At 36.8% G+C, this 23,661-nt stretch overlaps 2 protein-coding genes across 2 annotated transcripts; both read left to right on the forward strand.

The window, feature by feature from the left end:
* Nucleotides 1-2,124: 2,124 nt before the first annotated feature.
* LOC140164310 (protein dispatched homolog 1-like) lies at nucleotides 2,125-11,357 on the forward strand. Its single transcript, XM_072187583.1, has 4 exons — nucleotides 2,125-2,391; nucleotides 4,408-4,549; nucleotides 5,901-6,147; nucleotides 6,824-11,357. Exons 1-4 carry the CDS (start codon nucleotides 2,351-2,353, stop codon nucleotides 9,433-9,435), a joined length of 3,042 nt encoding a protein of 1,013 aa, XP_072043684.1. The 5' UTR covers nucleotides 2,125-2,350; the 3' UTR covers nucleotides 9,436-11,357.
* A 1,619-nt stretch (nucleotides 11,358-12,976) lies between these two features.
* Nucleotides 12,977-21,777, forward strand: LOC140164311 (protein dispatched homolog 1-like). The gene is given in 6 exon segments (XM_072187584.1): nucleotides 12,977-13,248; nucleotides 13,621-13,762; nucleotides 15,221-15,446; nucleotides 17,856-18,463; nucleotides 18,466-18,862; nucleotides 18,865-21,777. Coding segments are annotated over 6 exon segments (3,033 nt in total). The 5' UTR covers nucleotides 12,977-13,183; the 3' UTR covers nucleotides 20,460-21,777.
* The last annotated feature ends 1,884 nt before the right edge of the window (nucleotides 21,778-23,661 follow it).

A 23,661-nucleotide genomic window follows, 5' to 3' on the forward strand; every position in this document is an offset into this window, starting at 1 on the left:
GAAGGTCGCCGGTTCAAATACGGCCAGATGCACTGTTATTTTTGTTTTGTTTTTTTCCAACGTTTATGTGCACTGGCTACTCCGGGGAAAGGTTAAAATTTGTTCTTTCAAGGAAAACAATATCTAAATTACTAACTCGAGGAAGATAATGCAGACTATAAATATCCTTATTTTGTGTGCTCGTGTTTCAAAAGAAGTATGTCTTTAAAGCCTGTGCCAATGAAATACTTATTGTTACTAATTGGTATTAATTTTTACTAAAATATGCACAGATGTGCGCACCCCTGCAATCAAACACCCACCCTTCACCCCTGAAATGATGGCCGCCCTGGTATTTATTATAGTTATGCCTTTTAAGCCCATTTTGACTGTTACTGTTTTCATCAAAATTTCCCTCTTGCAAGTTGCTTTTCCCCTTGTCCTCTTCTGAAAACGTCATACACTGTTAAAACAACTTGTTTAAAATTCAAAATCAAAATTGAAACATTGTATGTTGTTATTATACTTATGATTACTGTTTTGTATAATGACCTTTATCTTTGTCGAAGACTTTGTAATATTTTGAAAATCTGTAGAATAAGCAGGGAATCAAACCCACGACCTCTGAGCTGAGGTAAAATGTTGATTTTGATATTTTATTTTTGTTAAACACATGATATAATTATTTTGAAAACAGATTGGGATGTATTTTAATTATGCTATCTACAGCTTTCAAATAACGTTTTTGCATCATTATAAAAGTTAGTTAAAAAGAACCAAAGAAAACTCAAATGATTGCTTATGTTATTCTTGATGAGTAAAACTTAAGCCAAAATCCGGGACCAAAGCATTATGTGGAGTAAGTGATTACGTCATGAATAGAGACAGACAGGGTCACTCTAATGCGGCCCATACACGATCAATATATTGATCAATATTGGGGACCCTAGATGCAGGAGTGGATACAAAATCTACCATTATGCGCGTTCAATGGTAGATTTTGTATCCACTCTTGTATCCAGGGTCTTTGATATTGATCAATAAGATTGAACGTGTATGGGCCGCATTAGTGGGAAAATTTAGTCATTGTTTTGTATCGTATCTTAAAAGTAATGATGTTGAGTACGTAAATGTATACATTGTCAGAAAGGAAATGATACAAGAAATCCAACTAACAAAGCAAAAATAGTATAAGATCCAAATTCTAAAATTTGAGGAAAAAGTTTTTGAAAAGTTACTTTTCTGAAAGTGTATACTTTTATCTACTTATCATCATTACTTTTTAAGATACAATAAAAAACAATGTATACATTTTCCCCCTGCGTGCATACTTAAACAGATTAAATCACATTTTAAATGTATATAATATTATATTAATAATTGTTTTGTACATATTGAAAAGGTATATATTATATTATAATAACATCATATCATAGATGAAATAAATTTATGTTTAAGGAAAATAAACATAACGTCTTGCAACGTCTTTCTCTTTGTGTTGACAAAATATTTTCGTTGTATGTAGTGTTTTTTCATATACGTTACCTTTCGTTTGCCACTGATGATTATGATTTCGATGATAATAAAGATTATATTATTATTATTATTATTATTATTATTATTATTATTATTATTATTATTATTATTATTATTATTATTATTATTATTATTATTATTATTAATATTGGACTTTATCTGGTGAGGTATTTTACTCTCAACATTATCAGTATTATCAATACTGTTAATATTTAAAAAAATCAATAAAAATTAGTTTGAAAAGATGCACTCATTTGGTGACAGATGCTGAAATTGGAAACCTCGCCAATTACTCTCACCTCAATTCGCTCTTCTCTCCTCTTCCTCCTCTACCCTACCCGCTCCTCTCCTGCCTTTAGCCCCTATCATTACTATTAGCATTATCATTAATTTCCTTATTATTATTATTTTGAAATATCTACATTGATCCGTGCCCATCAGCCGTGTTTTCATAAATAGGGTGAAATTCGTGATTTTAAAACGACCACCCTGATGATGTCATATTATTACTATAAATAACCTGACCTGGAAGTGATTAGTATTCACAATAGTCCATTATTATTCAAGCATTTTCTACGCCCTTTGTTATTATTCATAGCATAACGAAGTTCAAGGCTACGCTGTGTGTATTACCTCAATGGTACGAAACCAGTTAGTAAAAGTCATAACAATGGTACCATTAAAGCATGTTAAGTGCAAACTGTGTCTGAGAACTGAACCATATATAGCTAGGGGATTTTATACTCTACATGGTATTACAAAATGGAACAATTAATTGAATTTTAATATCCGAAGGGCCGAGAGAAACCAGACAACATTAGTGGAAGACAACGACATGGGATCGGAAACGGAAACAACACGCGGTGGTTATTATTGGTAAGCAAAATTGTGTATATTTTTATCAATAATTATCATTGTTTATTATTTGTGTCAACTCGAATCAAATATTTTGCAATTATTTGATTTATTTCCCCTGATAATATTGTCAATAATATTATTCAGTATTATTTATTTTATTATTATTATTATTATTATTATTATTATTATTATTATTATTATTATTATTATTATTATTATTATTATTAGTGTTATTATTATTATTATTATTATTATTATTATTATTATTATTATTATTATTATTAATATCATCATCTTGCATTTTAAGTAACAGTATAATAATAGTTATAACAGTAGAAAATTGAATTAAACAGTACCTTGAAATAGAAAACAATCAGTTGTTCGATTATGCTTTAAAGCATAAACTGCATAATTTAAGCCATCTGTTTATGAATGTTTAAATTTGCATCTACTTTTACGATAATGAAATATCACAAAAAAGCATTAAATGCAAGCATATCTGTACCACAACGTGAATGATAATCAGAAAAGTGAATATCGTTTGTGTTACAGTACCCATCTCATTGATCAATATTATTAATGTGTCACAAATTCGGACCAGAAAACTAAGGGCTTAAAGCCACACTTTAAAAAACAGATGTGGAAATAAGAGTATAATACCAGTAGATACCACCCAGCGAACACACAACGTCATATAATGTTGTCACGACGTAAAGACGTTGTGACAACGTTATATGATGTTGTGTGTTACTCGGACAGTTGTAGTGCTAACAATACATGGCATAGTGGACGGCCTAGGGGAATGTTAGCCATTATTTGCAATTTGCTATTTTTAGCAACTATTTTAAACTGTTGCGATTTGGTAGTTCACAGCATCTTGCAAATGGTAGTGAGCTTTGGCAAACATTGCATTGATCATTTCATAGCGAATGTGTAGAAGAATTCAAATATCACAGATATACTTTTGTAGGTCCTGCGGGTTCTTGAGTAATGTTGTAAAGAGGGCTGAAACAACAACACTTTTGTAAAACGTACCTAACTCATTAATGAAAATAAGTCAAGCAAGTTTTCAAAGTATATGATTTGTAGAGTGAACTTTTGCAAAACATCAAAGTGTTATTTTTCAATAATATATTGATTTAGATAATGCAAATCAATTTTTTGGTGGTTTTGACCAACAATACCGAGTCTACCCATAAGGTGAAATAAACTCGACTTCGTAGGGACGAGACGACAAGATGATAAAATCCTCTAGTTGATTTTGTAGGAACGAGATGATAAGATGACAAGATCATGGATCTCGTTAAGGGACGGGGTATGAACGGTTGGACAGTATTTATTGTGGGACATTAGAGCACATCAGACATATCGAATTGCATTCTGAATACGAAGAATGTCCTTCTGATATCAAATAATTTTGATTTAAAAAAAATTTGCAATGTAGTAATACACATTTTATGGCAAATGATTAAAAATTGATATTTTTGATATTTAACAGTACTCGAAGTAAACTTTATAAATCAGATGATATGTACTTAAAGTGTATGTAGGTGGGATGAAAAGCCGACGATCAATTGAAAATTTTGACCCTTCGTATTGAAGATATGGATTTTTCCCCAAAACACACAAAAAATAGGTCTTTTTGGGAAAAAAATCCATATCTTCAATATGAAAGGTCAAAATTTTCAATTGATCGTCGGTTTTTCCTCCCAGCTACATACACTTTGAGAATATATCATAAGATTTATAAAATTTACTTCGACGACTGTTATATATCAAAAATGTGAAAAATATCAAATTTTAATAATTTGTCATAAAATTTGTATTATATCGTGAATTTCAAAAATGAAAATTATTTGATATCAGAAAGACATTCTTCGTATTCAGAATGCAATTCGATATGTCTGATGTGCTCTGATGTCCCACAAAAATACTATCGAAACGCTCAAAACGCTCATTCCAGATCCCTTAAGTCGACTTTCTACGGACTAGCAGATTAATCTGTAACATAATTGAATATTTTTCATTATCCAGGTATGCGTTGATTTTGAGTCGAAGTTACTACGCGCTACTTGTTATTGGAGCAATTATCGTTTTAAATCTAGGCTTGGTTGCTATACAAGTGTGTGGATATCTATTCTGGGATTGGGGTGACGGCTTTTCTGCACCGACTAAGGTAAGCTGCATGGGTCTGTGTTTTGGGGATGGTGTGTGGGAGTGCGTTGATCTTCGCCGTGAACTGGGGACACACTCACGAATAAAAATCCAGTAACAGCGGACACACATTGAAATCGACGACGTCATCGGTTTTAGACCTGCTAAATACAAGACTACCCGTGGGGGTCACTCCCATTGTGGCCTATGTACACCAATCGCGATAATCAACTTTTGAAAAGCACCCTAAACAAGGATTTAACCCTTGCTAACACGATACCCTAAACAGGTAACACGCGCCTGTTTTCACACCCTAAACAGGGATTTTATCATATTTCATACCCTAAATTTCATTTCCGCGTATTAGCAATTGCAATTTTGCTACCCTTTTGTCCATTTTTTTAATGTTTTTGACACCCTAAACACGATACGCGCGTATCGTGCCTACCCACCAAAAACTACCCTTTTTACGCGTTTTTATTATCGCGGATGGTGTACAGGCCACAATGGGAGTGACCCCCCCGGAAGACGACACACGTATATCCACAATACCATGTTAAAAGAGCCTCGGTTGTGGATATAATACCTGTACCTGGTCTCTTTTGACAGGTCAAACCGTATAAATAAAACAATTCACACTGTGGCGTTTAATTGTCAAATATGTGTAACCTCAAATTTAAGGTGTAAAATCAAGGGGGTACCGGTACTGATGTTCTTTTTTGTTACGGTAAATACGAAAACACAGAGATTATGTACCATACGGTAAATCCCCGACACGACTGGGAGTGTTTATAGTGTGATAGTGAGGAGTTTCCAGAAAATTTGTGACTACACATAATTTATTCACCAAAATGCTTACAGTATGGAATGGATATACTCTTCTCATCCTACCATAAAACCAAACAATTTTTAAAAGTTGAAGGTATATTAAAATATACCTTTAACTTTTCGTGTTGCCATCTTGCATTTTTTCTTTCGTTTTTTTCTGTCTTTTACTCTCTCCTTACATCACACCACTTCCTTACCTCCAAAAGTCGTTTGAGATACGCAAGTAATTTGAAGTAAGATTTCTTGTACAAACTTAGGTTTCAGTGGTGGGGTGGGGGTGTAACACTTCGATCAGAAGAGCTAGGGGCAAGCAGGTTGCCGTGCATAGGGCTCATCAAAAGGTACATCCAGCCCTGTGCGTAAATCGTTTTTTACATTTATTGAAAATCATGTAAATTTAATTTTTTCACAGATTGAAAAAAAATCAACGAGAATGATTCCTGCATTTGGATTTTGGTTGCTCTCTCAAAATTATTATATGGCCTGTTACATGTTATTACAGTAAGACAAATTAAGAACATTTTTGACATTTTATTCTTGTCTAGGGGTTTGAAGCCACCGGTACACCAATCTATTCCCGTTTGACAGCGTTGCGAAATTTCCATGAGTCTGAATTGCTCGTTAACCAACCCAGCAGGAATGGAATTGACAACAATGGGCTCCTTAGGAAAAGACGACAAGCCAATGATAGCTTCCTTGCGACGATGTCTCCTCCGACAGAAAATTATGGTATACCAACGACGACGACAAAAACAATGGACGGGATTCAGATTTGCCAATTCGCACCCCTTGGTAAGCTTATATAGAATGTTTTTTAGGGTTGTTTCATCTATTGCACTTACCCATTTTCTTTTGTAATTAGTCAGAGTTTTATTCCCCTAACAAGAAATCGAACTTTTTGAATTGTTTCAACAAGAGGTATTTATTTTATGGCATGTGATTTCCCTCATTGAATGCAACGATAAATGTCCCCTCGTGTCAAAGACCTTCAAAGGGTGCGAGATGGAACAGCCGAATCCAGGTAAAAACAACCAATTCGATGAAGCGATCTATCGCAAGTGACGTCATGCCCCCAAGTGACGTCATGCCCGGGGTACTCAAGTTTGGTTTAGGTAGGGGTGTGCCACTTAGAATTTGAAAGGAAACCCATCAATATACCAATTTTAAAAAAAATATGGACTCATCGATATACAATTATAAATTTTCCTCCATATTTTGTAGGAGCTACGTATACATTGATGCAAAATTGGGGCATTTTCCGAATGGCGGTGCCCATCAGTCACGCGCGCGGACATTAAATATAATGCCTTTTATAATAGCATACTGCTAATGCAAGTAGATTTCGGTGCCCATCAGTCACGCGGACATTAAATATAAAACCTTTTATAATATAGCATACTGCTATTGCAAGTAGAATTCTTTTATATGTTCTGTAATGCTTGTCCCTGTGTTCTCTTTTCAATTACAGGTTACTTCGCCAAGTTGGTATTCCAAGCATCAGACGGTAGCGATTTGTTCAACGTAGATACAATCAAATCAATGTGTCGAGCAGACGAGCAGTTAATACGATCACATCCAAAGTTCTCAAAGTCTTGTTATCGATGTCCATTTGGACTTGACACGATCAACGATTGTCCGGCAAGCTGGTCTTTAGGAACATATGTCGCGTTAATAAACAACAAAACATCATGTAACGATATAACCGATGTCGATGTGCTCCAGACCAGGTTACTGCTACATCGATGCGCTCCACACTACAGACTATGGTACAATGAGACCTTTTGCTCTCACCCATCGTGCAGATATGAATATTCTCCTGATGAATGTCTTCAATATGAGGCAGTTCATAACATATTTCATTTTTTGGCAACCATTGATTTTCTGTCAAAACTTGAAGCCAATTATACATCAGAGTTGGAATTCGTGATCCACATTGTACCTTTGGAATTGCACACGCGAGATGATGATTTAGTTTCAATTTACATGGACAATTTCCACGGAAAAACGTATAGTGATCAATATGTGACTCTTAAGGCTATAGACTTTCAAATCAAATTCGATCTTTTTGATATCTTTCTATTTTCTGATGTTCTCTATATAGGTATTGGAATGTTCTTTGTAGTTCTTATTTTATTATCGTATACACGATCGATTCTAATAACCCTCGCAGCAATTGTAAATTTTGAGTTATCACTTTTAATGGCACATTTTTTCTACTTCCTCATATTCCGACGTGCATTCTTTCCATTTGTGAATATTGTAGCTGCCGTGTTAGTAATAGGAGTTGGTGCTGATGATACATTTGTTTATGTCGATCTTTGGCGAAAGTCACTCTCTGAAAACAAAGGAGCCGATTTACACGTCATTGTTCAAAAGACTCTTCATCATGCAACAGTTACCATGCTTGTTACCAGTTTAACCACTGCAGGTTCGTTGTACTCGAGTATTATCAGTGATATAACAGCGGTTAAATGTTTTGGACTCTTTGCAGGAACTGCTATCATGATGAATTTTGTACTCACCCTTACTTTACTCCCCGCTGTCATTGTCATTCAGTATCGATTGGTAAGTTTTCTTGAAACAAATTGCTCAGGATGTTGCCATCGAAAAGATAGATGTTTAAAACTTGTCCGGAAATTCTTTGATATTTGCTTAAGACCTTTCCGAAAATTCTTCGAGAGTATTCTTCCTCTTCTCATATTGAAGTTGAGATACATTTGGCTGATTCTCTTTGGTGCTCTTGGAATAGGAGGTGCATTGGTAGTCTTCAAGTATCCGAGTCTTCGGCTTCCTACTAATTCGGAGTTCCAAATCTTAGAGAACGACAATTACTTGGAGCAATGGGACAGGACATACAAGAACATCTTCCGTTCTTCTGAAGACAGTGAGGTTCGTATGAGTGGTTACATTCTGTTTGGCATCAAACCAACCGAAACAAGTGATGCTTGGGATCCGGACGACACTGGATCACTTGTTCTTGATGACTCATTTGCATTTTACAATGAAGAACATCAACAATGGTTGTTGCAGTTTTGTGAAGATCTGCAACAGCAAGAGTTTTATTACTCTGGAGGATTCGATGATTGTTTTATTGAATCAATGATTGAGTTCATGAAACAACCTTGTATCGATCCGTTCACAGGTGGCGATCTATCACCGTGTTGCAACAACAACGCTTTTCCGTATGACGAGTTTTTATTCCGTACATGTTTTAAAGCATGTGTTGCACATGGGTACTGCTGGTCAGGTGTTCGATTCCATAACGAGAGCGATGAACTGGTAGCAATACACATTAATTATCAAAGTTCAACTTACGTCAGTTTTGATTTCAATATAATGCAGAATTACTGGATGGACACAAATAACTGGATGGAAAAACAATTGGAAACGGCGCCAGAATCATTACAAAATGGATGGATTATATCACGTGGACAAGAACAATTGTATTTTTATGATCTTCAGAATAGTCTAGCGACAGGTGCTCCCTTTGCTCTAGCCATCACACTGGTCATTGTCTTTTTCATTTTGGTCGTTACTATTTTGAACATTATTCTTGCTTTCTATGCAATACTAACAGTAGCCTTTGCTGTGTTTGTCACCGTTGCAAGTCTTGTTCTTCTAGGATGGGAGTTAAACATATTCGAATCCGTCATTTTGATTTTGTCAGTTGGATTATGCGTTGATTTTACCATCCATTACGGTGTGGCATATAGATTAGCAGATTTGGCCATATCGCGACGACAGAAAACGGAATTTTCAATTGAGACGATGACGGGTGCTATCAGCGTGGCAGCTTTGTCGGCCTTCTTAGCTGGTGTTTTTATGCTTGCCGCTAATATTAATGCGTATTTGCAGCTGGGATTGTTTCTGACTCTGGTTATGAGCGTAAGCTGGGTATACTCTACATTCTTCTTTCAATCTTTATGCAGAATTATGGGACCAGAGGGAAGGTGGGGTGACTTGACATCGCTGCAATGTTGTAATCCGTGCAAAAGCAATGAAATATCAGACTCACCAGAACGATCATTGAATGGACAGACTAATCCTACCTTTAACCATGATGAAGATACATCATTTTGAGATGAAGAAGTTGACTGATTGAAGTAAGGGTATTGGTGGGTTCATGGAGAGGTGTTTACAAAGATCGGTTTGATTTGGCGTAAAACTCTATAATCCTTTTCTCATTTTCTCGACACGTATGGGATATAATGTCGATTCCATTATTTTGATCCTAAATCTTACTTTTACCTTTATTTCTTACAACAATCGTAGAAATGATTGTTCGAAAAATTTAAAAGCCTAATTGCAAATGGTCCCTCTTCTACCCCCGTACAATCTTGCAATGCCCAATATGATCATCTGTACCATATCTTCTCAATATGATCATCTTCACCATAATCTTCATGGTTGGGAAAGGGGAGTAGGTATGCGAAAGAAGAACTTGGAGACAATCACTATTATAATTCTTAGTTTCCAGAGACTCATATTAAAGTATACACGCTATAGTAAGAACAACACAGGAATGACTGTATTATGTTCGAACACATTTTATCCAGGATTGCTAGCGTTCTGTGCCAATATAATATGCACTGGTTAAAGTTGTTTTCTGAAAGGACCATTCTTGTTACCATCCTATTCTTAAAATAATAATATAAGTTATTAAAAAAATTAAGTTTACAGAAAACAATCTGGCAACATATTCTTTGCATCTTACCGTTTACATCAGGGTACAATGTTGGTAATGACTGGGACTGCCCACAAACTTGTTCCAAAACTGTTACTGCCTTAACAGGCAAGTTGATGTTGTGTGAGCTGGTCTCATCTGTGTCAACGGGCAAGTTGATGATGAGTGAGCTGGTCCCATCTATGTCAACGGGCAAGTTAATAATGCGTGAGCTGGACTCATCATTCTGTGTCAAGGGGCAAGTTGATGAGCGTGAGCTGGTCCCATCTGGGTTAACGGGCAAGTTGCTGATGCGTGAGCTGGTCTCATCTGTGTCACGTCAACGGGGAAGTTGATGATGAGTGAGCTGGTCCCATCTATGTCAACGGGCAAGTTAATGATGCGTGAGCTGGACTCATCTGTGTCAACGGGCAAGTTGATGATGCGTGAGCTGGCCCCATCTGGGTTAACGGGCAAGTTGCTGATGCGTGAGCTGGTCTCATCTGTGTCAACGGGGAAGTTGATGATGCGTGAGCTGGTCTCATCTGTGTCAGCGGGGAAGCTATTGATGCGTGAGCTGGTCTCATATGTGTCAAGGGGCAACCTAATGATGCGTGAGCTGGTCTCATCTGATTCAACGGGCATGAGCCTAAATTTTGTTAGTGTTTTTAAATTTATTTGTGTTTTTTTATTGTTTTATAAATGATACTAGCTCTTGTTGTAATACTGGTGAGATAAGAAGAACTATATACAAGTATATACCAATGTATAAATTTTATTATAATATGAAGAGACTATTTATTTGAATACAATTAATGAGTATTAAATTGCAATACATATCCCATCTTTTATTTTCTATATTATTGCATGATTATAAATAAATGTTGATACTTTCACAATTTATTTAGTTGTAACGTTATTGATGCACAAGTCAGTTGAGTTTTTATGGAAAACCAGGAAAATATCGGCGTCTTCCAACTGTACATACATGCTGTATGATATGACGGCGCTGGGTGCAACCCCAGCTTTAATCCATTTTACAAATGTGTCGTAATCTAAACACTAAACACAATTATTACCCTTTTCGAAGGAAAGTTGTACACCAAAGCTCCCACTGTAATTGAATACCGAAATAAAAAGACTAGTTTGCGTATGACGTCCTGTCAGCCAGACCAACAATGCTGTACTGCGCAGGTCAGCAATCAATCACGTCGCGTCTTTGCCCTGACGTCAGACGCAAACTAGTCTTTTTAATTCGGTCTTCAATTATACAAACACACTTTTTGAAGAGCGTGTTATTGGTATAACTTGCTTGTGAATAAAAAGTTGAATATGGCTATTGGCTAACAAGTTTTGATTTAATATTTACGTCTGAGGTGTCTTGAATAAGAATATATATCTTAACCAGTGCCCAGAGTATTTAGGGTCAAAGTTTACACAGGCCCAAAGCTCAAAAAAGCTCAGGTCACATGGATTCAGATAATATACAATTTGAACTACATGCAACTAACCTGTCTTGATTTATTGGCGAACAAGTCAACGGTTGAAATATGGTCGCCAGTTTTCCCAGTGCCCCTATGACGCTACGCTACTGATTAGCAGGTAGGTTGGGAGATACCACTTTGGAGGGAATCTGTACTACTTCCAAACGTGGCTGACATCATGTGCCACTGCTAAATATAGCAATTAAACCGGAGTAACCTTTGGCGAAAAAAAATCATCAAACGTGGAGTAACTTGTACAGGGTCAAAGATTTTACTCAGATTTTGTTATTTCTCTACATAGGCGTAGATCGGGGTGTTAAATCCCCAATATTTTGGACGGGGATGGTCCATCCCCCCCATGTTGACGTCTGTATGTGGGTTTCTGACCAAATTAACCTCATATAAAGATAGGATTGCACAATTGCTATGATCTCATCTCCGATTTTAGAGCTCAATAATCTCTATTCAATAAGTACACCTCAAAAGTTGACCTCCAATTGTGAAGTATATGAGATTTTACATTACGCATTTATATTTCTTTGGCTCTTTGCGGTGCTTGAGTTAGGGCCCGACCGACATGTTTGTCCTGAACAAATGAAAATATCAGAAACATTTTTTTTGATATTTCCCCCAAATTGCAAAATATTTACAGATTTTGGTGCTTTTTGATGAAAGAAAAAAAGCCCGACCGACCGACCCTACTTGAAAGGTCCATCCGCTCGTAGAACAGGGTTTTTTGTCGCCTTAAGGACGCACCATTGGATTCTCGGGAGGGGGGCATGGGAGTTTGAGTCGGGCGGATTTTTTTCACCGCGTTTGGCGGCGATGTTTTTTCTTTTTTTTATGTATACCTTTATACAGAATTGGGTGGGGGAAAGATTTTCTTTTACTCACCAGTGAGGGATTTTTTTCATCTTACTAGTGGGCAAAGTTTTTTTTCTCACCAGTGGGCGATTTTTTCCCAAAAACGCCCATGCCCCCTGAAATTCAAATGGTGCGCCCCTCAAGGCTAATAATATACCAAAACGAAAGTTTTTTGGGTTTTCCCCCTCCATAAGAAAAATCATGCTCATGTGGCGGGAGCCATGGGATTTCTTTTATTGGACATCTACCGTTCGTTTTGTGTGTTAGCTTTTTTTGTTGTCTTAAATTATTAGTGCAAATACCATTAGGTCATGCTCCCCTCTGACGCGCCCTTCGTAAAAAAAATAATTATTGAAATAATTAATTTAAAATTAAATATATGAATGAAATGTCTAATTTTTACTTGTGTTTCATAAAGTATGAAATAAATTTAGGATTGTCCACAATCTTATTTACGACATAATTTTCTTCATCGCCTTTTGGTTTTTGTTTCAGGGAAAATATCGGGATTTGAAAGGGTCTATTTTTTGCCACATTGATGATGTCATTACTATAAATATCTAGATCAAGAAGTCAATAGTATTACATTAAGCAACTATGAATTAAGCATTTGTTAAGTCTTTTGTTATCATTCATACCACAACGAAGTTCATGGCGAAACACTGCGCGTACGAAACCAATAGGTGCAGTATCACATGGTGTTATTCAGGTATAAACTGTGTCTAATTTATAGCAATGCAATACATTTATAGCCAAAAATGGTAATATTTATTGAGTTTTAGTATTGAAAAGTTATCCAAAGGCTTGGACAAACCAGATGACATCAGTGAACGACAACGATATGGAATCGCAGACGGAAGCGAAACGTGGTGGCTATTACTGGTGAGTTAGGTATTTGAAACACTTTCCACAAGTATTTATTTGTGCAAACACGGAAATACAAAGTAATAATAATTACTTACAACTCATATGATATTGCAATTATATTTTACTACTACTAATTAATTATTATTATTATTATTATTATTATTATTATTATTATTATTATTATTATTATTATTATTATTATTATTATTAGTGTTATTAGTATTGTTATTGTTGTTATTATTGTTATTATTATTATCATCATCATTATCATCACACCATCAATTCATTATCTTATATTTGAATTAGCAGTAATAGAGTAGTTGTAACAATCATTTTGTTACAAAAATGTGACATAAATCTAATCCGATTCATATCGTTTTGGTACAGGTACGCGTTGATTTTAAGTCGTTATGCCGTGTTTGTTATCGTGGCAATCCTCATTTTAAATGTAGGCTTGGTTGCTATTCAAGTATGTGGGTATCTATTCTTGGACTGGGATATATTACCCGACTTTGATGAACCGACGAAGGTAAGGTAGTTGTGTTAGGGTGGTAGTGTGGTGGTGGATGCTTGACATTTCATTACTTCCCTGTCCACCGCCAATATTGTTTATTTCTCATTTTATGAAGGCATAGTGGACTCATCAATTATGGGGAGCTCTGGTGGTGGGTTTGAAACCCTGCAGCGCCAACGTATTATGTTCTTGATCAAGGCGCTTTACTTCACTTAATACCTCAACCAACCCAGGTCATGATGCAGTCATGTCTACAGTAGAATTCATCTCGACCTTTGCAGGACTTAAACCCCATTAAAAGCTATTAAACCAAGATAACACTCATTGAAACAGCTCAACTGATTAAATCGGATCTTCTCTGGTTGTGCACATGTGTCTGTTTTATATGTGCGGTTATGCTATGAGGTGCTATAATACAGCTTCAGTTGGGTAACTGATTATAAAGGAAACGCAAGGAAACAATGGTATGTGGACCTTTGTTCACGAAATGAGACAATGGCCTGCTATTTGTTAACCAGCATTCTTGAAAATGAGCAACATAATGATTGTTGACTTAACACGGTTTGGAAATAATTTCTTCATATTTTTGGTGTTATCTGTCGTTTACATATCCTTCCTAAAACACAAAAGTGCGACTATTTCCAAACACCTAAATTAGCTAAAAATTTAGGACATGTTACAAAACTATATTTTCTAGAATTTCATAGAATAGTTTAAATGTAGCCAATTTACCAAATTTACCAATATAGCTCAATATTTTCGGTCAAATCTCCATTCAATTAACACGGGGAGTTGGCTAGCTATGAGCTAGCTATGCTTTGCCCTCACTCATATTCTACGAAAGTGCGACTATTTCTGAACATGTAACCTAGCTGTAATTTTAGGTCATGTTAGAGAAATATATTTGCTAGAAGTTTGGAGAATAGTTTAAATATTGGCCGGTTATTTTTCACACAGTGATGTTAACTAGGCAAATGCAATATACTTCTAACATACACTATTTGTAAAGGTCGCGCGTCAATGGTGAGAGCACTGTGTATTGTGTATAGGAAAACGGACAGTAACTGCAGTACATGTACATGTGAAACGGGGAGCCGTTAGGGGATGATTACAATCTAAGAGGCTATGGTTGCGTAGGCATACAGTTGCATCCTAGAGGATGCAAATGTTGTTTTGTAGGTTTTAGTTATTTTATTTTCTGTACTATACAGTAGCAGTTTGGTGATAGGGGTGGTGCATGTTACACAGTGCCGTAGCGTGAGTCAAGTCATCGGGAGGGGGGGGGCACTGGGCCTGATGGGTGGGAAACAAACAGTTTCTCGGTGATTTTCCAACGTGATTATCTAAATTTTCAATCGAGGGGGGGGGGGCGGCACGTACTCCGTGCCCCTGTGACGGTATTGAGCACCCCGCTCACACACCTATTATGCTCATAGTTAAACAAATTAAAAACATTTTATAATTCTTGCCCAGGGATTTGAAGCCACTGGTACAGCAATCTATTCCCGTTTGACCGCGTTGGAAAATTTCTACGAGTCTGACTTTCTCGTTTCCCAACCAAGAGGAGATGGAATTGACAACGATGGACTCTTCAGGCAAAAACGACAAACCAAAGATGGTTTCCTTGCAACGACGTTGTCTCCTTCGACAGAACAGTATAGTATGGATGGGATTCAGTTTTGCGAATCCACACGACTGGGTGAGCTATAATTATTGCATTTTTCAAAGCAAAATCAGTGAAATATCAATTTCGGGGAGCAAAATGTACATGAAGTATAATGGTTAGGCAATAACTATTCGTATGTCTCAATAAAAACACTACTCAATTTTGACACCTTTTAAGCATGTTTATTTACAGCGCATTCAATATTCAAAATTTGTACAAAAACTGTTTTGTTTTTGAAAACATTGAGACACCCTGTATGTGTACGGCCGCTATAGGTCCGTAAGTATAAGCTAGTATAGGCCTAATAAGGCAAGAGGATGCTGGTCAGCCTCCTAAGAAAGTTAAGTAATGTAACAAGTCACCAGATTGGGAAGTAATTTGTCGCATAAGCAGAGCAACACTCTAACAAGTAATCCTATCGTGAAAAAGTTGACTCCCGTTAAGGCTTCGAGTCCAGATGGGTGCTCGGCGTACAGCTCCATATGGGGAATACAGAAACATGATTGACTTTATCATAACTAAACGAGGCAACTTGAAACCTACAGATCATCATACTGTTGAGCTGATGTCGGCTAAGACCACAACCTATAGTGTTGGTTACGGTTAAACTAATTCCTACCAAAACCAAAACCAAACGTAAAAGTAAGGTTTTATTTCAATCTCTAATAGTGACCCGCAGGTCAAATTGCTAGAATTTACATTAAACACACCTAAACAGACACAATGCAATCTGAAGGCAGCAGCTTAATCAGAGCCAATATTGCAACTTCGAAACAAACAACTATACAAACATCCAACTCCACCCATTCCCCCGTAGGCAATGAGGATAAAGTGTCTTGCCAAAGGACACAACACGTTGACGCAAGTGGGGTTTGAATTCGCAATCTATGGATTATGAGTCGAGCGCCTTATTCAAGAACCACAGTACCCAAAAAATATATATGATGTCAGTCGATGCAATGAAACCACAATTACAGTAGGCTTCAGGTGAAAAATCTCTATGTGAAGCATAGACCATGTCTGTCAGACTATGTAAATAACTTGATGGCTATTACACAAGAAAGCTTAGAATAGTACTACTAGTACAAGCTCTTTGCACAGTACGAACAAAGAGCTGCATGGTGACCGAAGCTTACACCGAAGATCAGAGAGAGGAGGAAACATTTTGATGAGCATTCATATAGAAGCACAAACTAAGCGAGCATGTGACCAATCTGTTTCATTTGACATGGAAGCATGGAAATAGAAACCCGGGCAAACCAACCTCTAACATACGTGAATGTAGGCCTAATAAGGCAAGAGGATGCTGGTCAGCCTCCTAAGAAAGTTAAGTAATGTAACAAGTCACCAGATTGGGAAGTAATTTGTCGCATAAGCAGAGCAACACTCTAACAAGTAATCCTATCGTGAAAAAGTTGACTCCCGTTAAAGCTCCGAGTCCAGATGGGTGCTCGGCGTACAGCTCCATATGGGGAATACAGAAACATGATTGACTTTATCATAACTAAACGAGGCAACTTGAAACCTACAGATCATCATACTGTTGAGCTGATGTCGGCTAAGACCACAACCTATAGTGTTGGTTACGGTTAAACTAATTCCTACCAAAACCAAACGTAAAAGTAAGGTTTTATTTCAATCTCTAATAGTGACCCGCAGGTCAAATTGCTAGAATTTACATTAAACACACCTAAACAGACACAATGCAATCTGAAGGCAGCAGCTTAATCAGAGCCAATATTGCAACTTCGAAAACAAACAACTATACAAACATCCAACTCCACCCATTCCCCCGTAGGCAATGAGGATAAAGTGTCTTGCCAAAGGACACAACACGTTGACGCAAGTGGGGTTTGAATTCGCAATCTATGGATTATGAGTCGAGCGCCTTATTCAAGAACCACAGTACCCAAGAAATATATATGATGTCAGTCGATTCAATGAAACCACAATTACAGTAGGCTTCAGGTGAAAAATCTCTATGTGAAGCATAGACCATGTCTCCCAGACTATGTAAATAGATGCCTGTTACACAAGAAAGCTTAGAGCAGTACTACTAGTACAAGCTCTTTGCACAGTACAAACAATAGCTGCATGGTGACCGAATCTTTCACAGAAGATCAGAGAGAGGAGGAAACATTTTGATGAGCATTCATATAGAAGCACAAACTAAGCGAGCATGTGACCAATCTGTTTCATTTGACATGGAAGCATGGAAATAGAAACCCGGGCAAACCAACCTCTAACATACGTGAATGTATTGAAACAGGACACAGGATTTTATGGATTTGGGGGTGGTTAACGCGTGCAGTTGTGGTTCGAGGACACCATTCATAAGCAAGTAAACAAGTAAAAATATTATTTTACATCAAATGCAGTTTTACGTGAAACTTTTTCAGGTGATCTTTAATGGTTGTCCTTATGTTCTTAATTTAATTACAGGTTCTTACGCCAAGTTGGTATTCCAATCTTCAGATGGTAGCGATGTATTCAACGTGGATACAATCAAATCTATGTGTGAAGCAGAGGAACGGTTAATACGCTCACATCCAAAGTTCTCAAACTCTTGTTATCGATGTTCATTTCGACCTGACAGCAATTGTCCGGCAAGCTGGTCTTTAGGAACATATGTTGCGTTAATAAACAACAAAGCATCTTGTAACGATATAACTGATATTGACGTGCTACAAACCAGAGCATTGCTACATCGATGCGCTCCACACTACAGGCTATGGTACAATGAGACCGTTTGCCCTCGCCAATCGTGCCGAGATGAATACTCTCCAGTTGAATGTCTTCAACATGAAGCAGTTCAAAACATATTTCATTTTTTGGCAACCATTGATTTTGCATCAAAACTTGAAGCCGACTATACTTCAAAGTTGGAATACGTGTCTCATATTTTACCTCTGGAATTGAACAATCCAGATTTAATTTCAATTTACATGGAAAATTTCCACGGAAAAACGTATAGTGATCAATATGTGACTCTTAGAGCTATAGACTTTCAACTCAAATTCGATCTTTTCGACATGTTTCTTTTTTCTGATGTTTTATGTATGTAGGTATTGGCATGTTCTTTGTAGTTCTGATTTTATTGTCGTATACAAGATCGATTATAATAACGATAGCAGCTATTGTCAACTTTGGGTTATCCCTGCTGATGGCATATTTTCTATACTTCGTCATCTTTCGACGAGAATTCTTCCCATTTGTGAATATCGTAGCTGCCGTGTTAGTAATAGGGGTAGGTGCTGATGACACATTTGTTTATGTCGATCTTTGGCGAAAGTCGGTTTCTGAAAACGAAGGAGCCGATTTACACGTCATTGTTCAAAAGACTCTTCATCATGCAACAATTACCATGCTTGTTACCAGTTTAACCACTGCAGGTTCGTTGTACTCGAGTATTATCAGTGATATAACAGCGGTCAAATGTTTTGGACTCTTCGCGGAACTGCTATCATGATGAATTTTGTACTCACCCTTACTTTACTCCCCGCTGTCATTGTCATTCAGTATCGATTGGGAATCTTTTTCGAAACTAGATGTTCAGGATGTTGTCATCTAATAGATAGATGCTTAAATCATGTCCGGATATTCTTCAACATTTGCTTTAAACCTTTCCAAATATTCTTCGGGAGTATTCTTCCCTTTCTCATATTGAAGCTGAGATACCTTTGGCTGATTCTCTTTGGTGCTCTTGGCATAGGAGGTGCTTTGGTAGTCTTCAGGTATCCGAGTCTTCAGCTTCCGTCCAATTCGGAGTTCCAAATCTTAGAGAACGAAAATTACTTGGAGCAATGGGACAAGACATACAAGGACATCTTCCGTTCTTCTGAAGACAGCGAGGTTCGTATGACTGGTTACATTTTCTTTGGCATCAAACCAACCGAAACAAGTGATGCTTGGAATCCGGACGATACAGGATCACTTGTTCTTGATGACTCGTTTGCATTTTACAATGAAGAACATCAACAATGGTTGTTGCAGTTTTGTGAAGATCTGCAACAGCAAGAATTTTATTACTCTGGAGGATATGATGATTGTTTTATTGAATCAATGATTGAGTTCATGAAACAACCTTGTATTATCGATCCGTTCACAGGTGGCGATCTATCACCGTGTTGCAACAACAACGCTTTTCCGTATGACGAGTTTCTATTCCGTACATGTTTTAAAGCATGTGTTGCATATGGGTACTGCTGGTCAGGTGTTCGATTCCATAACGAAAGCGATGAACTGGTAGCAATGCACATTAATTATCACAGTTCAACTTACGTCAGTTTTGATTTCAATATCATGCAGCATTACTGGACGGACACAAATAACTGGATGGAAAAACAATTGGAAACTGCGCCCGAGGCATTGCAAAATGGATGGATTATATCAAGTGGTCAAGACCAATTGTATTTTTATGATCTTCAGAATAGTCTAGCGTCAGGTGCTCCGTTTGCTCTAGCCATAACACTGGCTATAGTCTTTTTCATTTTGGGCTTTACTATTTTGAACATTATCCTTGCTTTCTATGCAATACTAACAGTAGCCTTTGCTGTGTTTGTAACCGTTGCAAGTCTTGTTCTTCTAGGATGGGAGTTGAACATATTCGAGTCCGTCATTTTGATTTTGTCAGTTGGATTATGTGTTGATTTTACCATCCATTACGGTGTGGCATATAGATTAGCAGATTTGGCTATATCACGACGACAGAAAACAGAATTTTCCATTGAGACGATGACAGGAGCTATCAGCGTGGCAGCTTTGTCGACCTTCTTAGCTGGTGTATTTATGCTTGCCGCTAATATTAATGCGTATTTGCAGCTGGGATTGTTTCTGACTCTGGTTATGAGCGTAAGCTGGGTATACTCTACCTTCTTCTTTCAATCTTTATGCAGAGTTATGGGACCAGAGGGTAGGTGCGGGGACTTGACATCGCTGCAATGTTGTAATCCGTGCAAAAGTAATGAAATGTTAGATTCACCAGAACGATCATTGAATGGACAGACAAATCCTACCTTTAACCATGATGAGGATACATCTTTTTGAGATGAAGAAATTGATTTGGAATGGTGATGGGTAATGATGGATTCATGGACAGGTGTGTAACGAAGCATAACGTAAACAAATGTGTCGTTACACAGGTACGTGTTTGCAGAGGCGTAATGCTCTTTAAGGGGGTACTACTCTCCTGGCCAATTTTGTGCCTATTTTTGCATTTTCTCAAAAATTATAGCATATTGGTGACAAGTAAGATATGTATATTATAGGGGCAAGGACTACAACTTCTGTACTGAAAATTCAGCAACTCAGAGTAAGTAGTTATTGATTTATTGATTAAATATTGGTTTTCCCTCATTTTTGCCTGTAACTCCACAACTGTTGTCTGTGCTGAAATAAAATTTCCAGTGCAGTAGTTGTAGTCCTTGCCCCTATAATATACATATCTTACTTATCCCCAATACGCTATGATTTTTAAGAAAATGCACAAATAGGTACAAACTTGGGCAGGGGTGTAGTACCCCCTTAAATTTTTTGTTTCTATGATATTCGTGAAATTGCTTGTGGATCTTGCTAAGCAAATATAATCGAATCAACGGGCAAGTACATGATGTGTAAGCTAATCCCATCTGTGTCAACGGGCAAGTTGGTGATGCATGAGCCATGAATGTTTATAGCTAAAAAGAATGTACTTTATAAAGTTATTGAGGCTTTTTATTCTTTAAACATTTTATACTGACATGCTTTTTTTTATTTTATGTTATGTTAAAATGTTATTTCATGTATTTACTGGAAAATATTGATTTATTTGAAATATATGGTCCACAAGTAATACCTTTTGAATAAGTCAAAAAATATTTTACCGAATGTAAAAATCTAACAAGATGTGTATAGCCCTATTTGTTTTACACATTTGGACCAATTTATAGCGTCACACGTCGTTGCGTTCAGTCACAATGGTTAATTGTGTAAGGAAAGAGACTGTTTTAAAAGTTGCACCTGAATCTATAGCAGTCAGGTTTTCTTTAACAAACACATGAATAGACCTGCCTACTGTATTGTTTGAGAGCTGACTCCTATGGACTCAGATGCAACTTTTAACACTTTTTAAAACGGTATCTTTTTTTACATAATGAACCATTGTGACTGAACGCAATGACGTGTGACGCTATATTTTGGTCCATTATGTGTAAAACAAAACACGGCTACCCATACCTTTTTACACGTTTGCATTAAGTCAATTATTTTTTAAGAAGTGTGCTGTAAAGTATATACTGTAAAGTGTGCTGAGGCTTGTGGATCAACGTCTAGGTGTTGTGCCTGTGCGTAGCGCACAATAAATCACCGTGCTTTTTTTTTCTTTTTTTTTAAAGAAGTATTTAGGGGAGAACTTAAAAGTTGTGGACCTTATATGTGACCGTCCACGGCGAATGAGCCGTAAATTCCTCCCCGGTCAATTTTGTTTTATTTCGTGTTTAAAAATAAACATCATAAACTTAAAAATGGTATATCATTTGACTTCAAACGATATCCAGAAGCGGGGTTATGGTTTGTTAAACTTTGCTCCTTCAACAAAATTATAGCTTTTTACGTTTTGACATGTGTCTCTTTTTCCACATGGTTGGCAATAAATATCAAACAGTCATAATTGGCGGTCATTTCAAATCATCCCCAAGTCAACGAGGTTTAAGAAAGTTCTCTCATTGTTAATTGTTGGTTATGCATACTTGTACAAAATACAATGCCTGGTAAGCAATATAAGCAAACAAAGACCAGAGCTATTAAAAGTTCTATAGCCATCTAAGGTAGAAGCTTATTATCCACTTCAAGAATAGGATTATTGATTAGTTTTTGACTATCGAAATGAGACGGATGTCGGGCCAGCTTAAGTTACCGATGAACATTTTACACCGTAACTCAGAATACAATTTAGGGAATTTACGGCTCATTTGTGCTGCCGGGTCACATATATCATATCCATATGCACTTTTATAGTATCCTAAGTACAACTAGAAGTGCACCTGATTATAAATAAGTGTTGATACTTGTAAAATATTTCATGTATTTTTGTTGTAACATTCTTGTACATATACATTTCCATCCAAAATATATACTCAAGAATTATTGAAAAAAAAAAATACATGAATGAATGAATGAATGAAGGAATGACAATATTTTGGACAAAATGTTTGTCAAAAATATTTAACAATAACATTTGACAACATTTATGAAATGTTGTAATATATATTTTTTTATATATGACGTTTTAAAAACGCTTTCATGAACTTTATACATGTATAACCCGACAATTGAATGTGATTAAAATGTTTTGAATAAAACTAAAACGTAATAATGTTAAAAGACTACAATGTTTAAGAACATTTTTGTGCTGGGATATTTATGTTAATAGCCCAAAAATTGTTGTCATGGCGACATTTAAATGGAAAAGATATATTCCAAAATATGCTCTTAAATTGATATTTGTCTGCTGTACCTGGTCGTCCATTACCAGACATGTAGACATTGACATGTTTCGATTACTGACTTGAAAACATTGTTCCACTACGACCTTTTATATATTTTTTTTTCATTCTAGGGGGGGGGGGGCAAATAAGATATCAAAACGCGAAGAAAACAATAATTGTGCGCCATTTTGCTGTTTCAACTTGAAAATTGGTAAGTTTGAGCTGTGGTTTTCATAAAAGTGGAAAGTTACATAAGGTAACGGAGGGCAGTGGTGTAGCGAGGGGCTAAGTCTGTAAGAAGTCTTGCCCCTCTTTGCCTTATGTGTGATGCTGGCCGTCTTGATATTTAAGATTTTATACCTTTTTTACCATTTCCGTAAAGTCTCCTTGAAAGTTACTTTTTCTCTTCACTCCTTTGCTCTCCTTTCTGAAAAACAAGGCCAGATTTACCCGATGGGCCCGGGCCCAGTGCCCAACGGGGACCCCAAAATTGCCCTATGCATCTTCCTTTATAGCCCGAAAATACCACGTTTTGCGCAAAATAAGGTGATATTACAAAATTTTGCGCGCTTCGCACACACTGGCCCTTTATACAGCAAGATTCACTTACATGTTGGGCTGAAATAGTCTGAAATGTAACTTTTTCGCGCGCTTCTCGGGAAAATGTACAAGTCAAATCCGAACAAAATATGCACGTATACTTCTAAATCAGTTGCTTCCGCAGCCACTGTCCGATCTTATAGTATACGTAAACCAAAACTTTGCCATTTGTGGTCATATGCCTT

Source organism: Amphiura filiformis, chromosome 11 (assembly GCF_039555335.1).
Source record: "Amphiura filiformis chromosome 11, Afil_fr2py, whole genome shotgun sequence".
Classification (NCBI taxonomy): domain Eukaryota; kingdom Metazoa; phylum Echinodermata; class Ophiuroidea; order Amphilepidida; family Amphiuridae; genus Amphiura; species Amphiura filiformis.

Coding starts and splice junctions, on each gene's coding strand:
- LOC140164310 (XM_072187583.1), top strand. CDS start 2,351: ATGGGATCGGAAACGGAAACAACACGCGGTGGTTATTATTG. Junction 2,392..4,407: donor ACACGCGGTGGTTATTATTG/GTAAGCAAAATT, acceptor TTCATTATCCAG/GTATGCGTTGATTTTGAGTC. Junction 4,550..5,900: donor GCTTTTCTGCACCGACTAAG/GTAAGCTGCATG, acceptor ATTCTTGTCTAG/GGGTTTGAAGCCACCGGTAC.